This window comes from Balearica regulorum, chromosome 22, assembly GCF_011004875.1.
Source record: "Balearica regulorum gibbericeps isolate bBalReg1 chromosome 22, bBalReg1.pri, whole genome shotgun sequence".
Taxonomy (NCBI): domain Eukaryota; kingdom Metazoa; phylum Chordata; class Aves; order Gruiformes; family Gruidae; genus Balearica; species Balearica regulorum.
Genome location: NC_046205.1, coordinates 7,715,961 through 7,719,642, shown reverse-complemented (window position 1 = coordinate 7,719,642; position 3,682 = coordinate 7,715,961). Strand labels below are relative to the sequence as shown.

The 3,682-nt window shown below is 65.9% G+C and overlaps 1 protein-coding gene across 1 annotated transcript; it reads left to right on the top strand.

The window, feature by feature from the left end:
• Positions 1-1,104: 1,104 nt before the first annotated feature.
• On the top strand, positions 1,105-3,333 carry TMEM54 (transmembrane protein 54). The gene is made up of 6 exons (XM_075774127.1): positions 1,105-1,276; positions 1,894-2,087; positions 2,445-2,504; positions 2,683-2,871; positions 2,951-3,085; positions 3,241-3,333. The coding sequence occupies exons 1-6, from the start codon at positions 1,264-1,266 to the stop codon at positions 3,331-3,333; spliced, it is 684 nt and encodes a 227-aa protein (XP_075630242.1). The 5' UTR covers positions 1,105-1,263.
• The last annotated feature ends 349 nt before the right edge of the window (positions 3,334-3,682 follow it).

The following is a 3,682-nucleotide window of genomic DNA, read 5'->3' as shown; positions in this document are numbered from 1 at the left end:
CTCGCATCCAGCTCGTCCTTTCCAGAGCTGTACGGTGAAACCCTCTGGCTGCCTTTGCCCTGTGCTCAAGCGTTTGTAAACACTGCCCTAGCCCACGGCGTGGGGAAAAGGGGGACATCTCCTCTTCTGCCTCTAGAAAGCGTGGTGTGACAGCCTTGTTCTGGGGACGGTGTGCGTGCCACATGGCTGCAGAGGCTGGACCTGCTTTGCTCTGACGCTGTAGCGGGGAGAGGTCCCTCTTCTCCTCCCTCCCTGTGCAGCAGGGCTGAGTACAGGTTAAAAGAGGGGAAGGACGGGGGCTAACGCTGTGCTGAGCCGAATTCCCAGCGCTGCCCAGTGTGAGGGATCTGGGCTGGTGGCTCAGGCGGGATGTTAGGGACAAGTGCCTTTGAGCCCTTCCCCAGACCAGCCCCAGGAGCCAAGGCTGCAGTGCTGTCCCTGTAATGAAATTGTTGGTGCCCCGTGTCTGCAGAGAGCATTGCTTAGCACACTTCTCCCACGAGCGAGGGAGATCTCCCCCTCAGCAAGCTGTTGTCCCCAGCCCCTCTCAGTCTCTTGCTATCAGTAATTTCCCTGGAAGCTTTATTGGGGTGATTGCCACCACACCGGCTCCTCTGAGTCACCTTCTGGGAAGTCGACACCAGCCCTGACCCCTCTGCTTTTCTGCAGGTCGATCCCTGGTCCCTGACGGTGCTGGTCTCTGCCCCGTGGTCTGGCAGCATCCCACCCCAAGGGGCTGCCCCTTCGCAGACCCTCAGCCCGTGGCCTCGGACCTGTCCGGCTGGATCCCAACCTGCTGCCGTCGCTGTAGGGCAGACCAACCCGAGTGGGCCGGGGAGGTGGGGATGGATGGGGAAGGGGATGAGGCAGCGTGGCATGGTGTATCGGCACGGCATGGCACAGTGTGGCATGGTGTATCGGCAGGGCATGGCACAGCATGCCACTGCCCGGCCGCCGGCTCAGCAGCAAGGGGAGCACAGGGGTGGGGACAGGGCTGTGCTTCCCCTTGGCGGAAGCAGACGAAGGTGGAGTTATCCCTTTGTTCCTGCCGGGGAGCTGGTCCGACAGGAATTGGAGTAGCAGTGGGGTGCAGCAGGTGAGCAGCTCTGGTGGCCTGGTCCTGGTGCTGGTCCTGGGGCCAGTCCTGGTCCTGCCCAGCACGTGGGGACCCCGATGGATCCGGCTGCCAGCCTGGGGACTGAGGGCAGGGCAGGTCCCAGGGGCGCTGAGGGACTCTGATGGCCTCATCCCAGCCCGGTGAAGATGTGTCAAGTGGGTAAGTCCAGGTCTGGTGCGGTGATCGTGACGGGAGGGTGCCCCTGCCCTGCCCACGGCTCCAGCACTGCCCTCCTGCAGGGGAAACTGAGGCAGGGAGGGGAGCCAAGGGGCTCAAACGGGGTCAGGGACGGAGCTGGGCTGAGCACCTGGGTGATGATGGGTGCGCGAGGACAGCGGCCCCGGGGTGGGTCCCAACGGGGGAACAGCCCAGCTGCTGCTGCGGTCACCCCTCAAAGCGCCGGGTGCCAAACCCCAGCACTGGGGCAGTCATTTATGGGCAGCTGCTGTCCCAGAGCTTCCTCATTGCTCCGGGCAGCCCCGGCCCTTCCCAGCCCCGACGCGGACGCCCGTCTCCACGGCTGCTGGCCCTGCGCCGCTGCCGCGGCCCCAGGAGAGCCCGTTGGAGCGGTGGTTTGCATACCTGGGCTGCCGGCGGCTGCCACCGCATCGCCTCCTGCCTCGTCCCCCGCCAGCACGGGGCACGTGCCCCAGGGCTGTCCCCAAATGCCCCGTGCCCGTGCTGAGCGTGGTGCGAGGGCGGGAGGGATGGCTGGGTGCTGGCCGCCCCGCACCGTGCAGCCTCCTTGCCCAGCCCTCCTCTCCCCTCTGTCTCAGGCCACCTCGATCCCGGCAGCCACCAAAGGGTCCTCATGAAAACGGGCCTCATCCTCCTCATCATCGGGCACCTCAACTTCATCATCGGTGCCTTTGTCCACGGCACCGTCCTCCGCTTCATGGTCACCCCCCGGGATGCCATCTCTCTGCAGTACGTCGTCACAAATGCCGCCTCCGTCATCTCTGCGCTGCTGGTACTGCGGGGTGCGGGATAGGGGGGTACAGGAGGGCATGGCGGGGCATGGGGTGCGTCTGGGGTGGATGCAGATGTGGGCAGGGGGGGCAGGAGGTGGGAAGCAGGAGGATGCAGGATGGGCACTGCTCTTTCTCCCCTTCCCTGCTCTAAATAAGACTTTCTAGCACAAAACTAGGGGGGTTAATTGCCCAGGGACTTGTTACCGGGTGGAGGCTGGGGGCGATGGAGCACTGCCCCCCATGGTGCCGAATCGGCTGGATGAGCTTTCCGGGACAATGTCAACAGGGAAAGGGGACCGATGGCCCCGGGGCAGGCGGGTGCCACGTGTCGCTGACCTCCCCGCGCTTCCTCGCAGACCATCTCCTGTGGAATAGCCGCCCTCATGCTGTCCCGCTACCTCGCCCCCGCCGCCCTAGTAAGCACCCCGGGCCCCGCAGCGCCTCGCCCAGCACCCATCAGGCTGCAGCCATCCCACGGAGCACGCACAGCCGCCACGTCCCCTCGCTCGGGGACCGTCCCCAGGCAGGGACCCTGGACGGGTGGCTGTGCGCAACCCTGGTTCGCCGCGCTGCCTCTTCTCTCCCCTCCTGCAGAAATGGGCGGTTTTCGCCCTGAGCACCAGCAGCAGCCTGGGCTGCCTGTCCTGCCTGCTGGGGCTGGCCGTCTCCATCGGGCTGACGCTGGGCAGCCAGGGCCGCGTGCTGCTGACCCCCTGCACTGTCGCCGATGTCACCCTCGCCCCAGTCTCCCGCGAGTGCCCCTTCGATCCCACTCGTGTCTACGTGAGTCCCCAGTGGGCTGCGGATACCCGCACTGGGGATGGGGGGGATGTGCGAGGACCTGATGCCCCGTTTCCCGCAGAGCTCCACGCTGTCCCTCTGGGCCATCTCCCTCCTGCTCAACTCAATGGAGATTGTCTTCGGCATCCGCTGCCTCTTGCTCACCCTCGATCTCCTCCGCCTCGGCCGCTGCTGCCGCAGGGCGCTCCGAAGGAAGGTGACTCCTGGTCCCTGGGCTCGGCACTCACCCGCTTCCATGCAAGGCTGGGACAGACCCGTCTGGGCTCGGGGACTCCAGGACAGGGGTAGGATTTGCCAACCTGAAGCTTTTGGCCCCCCGGTCCCGCTCTCAGTGGTCTCTCTGGCTTGCAGGTCTCCTTGCAGGCAGCCCCCGCGGAGAGCCCCGACCCCGGGCAGTGGCTGGGCTTGCTGAGGCTGGACAGTGTGGAAACCGCCCGGCTCTGAGCGGCACCCGAGGGTCGACCCCGTGGATGTGCCCCAGCCAGCCCTGCCCTGCCCTGCCCCAGCGCCTGCACAGCCCCGTGACAGGACCCGGCTGCCCCCCGGCCCAGCTATCGGGTGGACACGTCCCCTGGACGCCACCAGCCAAGACACGTGAGCCCATCCCCATGGCCTCGGGTCACCTGGGGTTGCAGTGAGGGAAGTGACCAGGCTGGATCCGGACCCTGCAGGGAGGAACTTTCCCCTTGGCATCGATGGTCCCTTTCCCACCACTGACTGCACTGACACAAACTTTATTCTGCAGGTTTTAAAAGACCAGAAGCACGGCCCCTCCCCGCGGCTCCCACCCGTG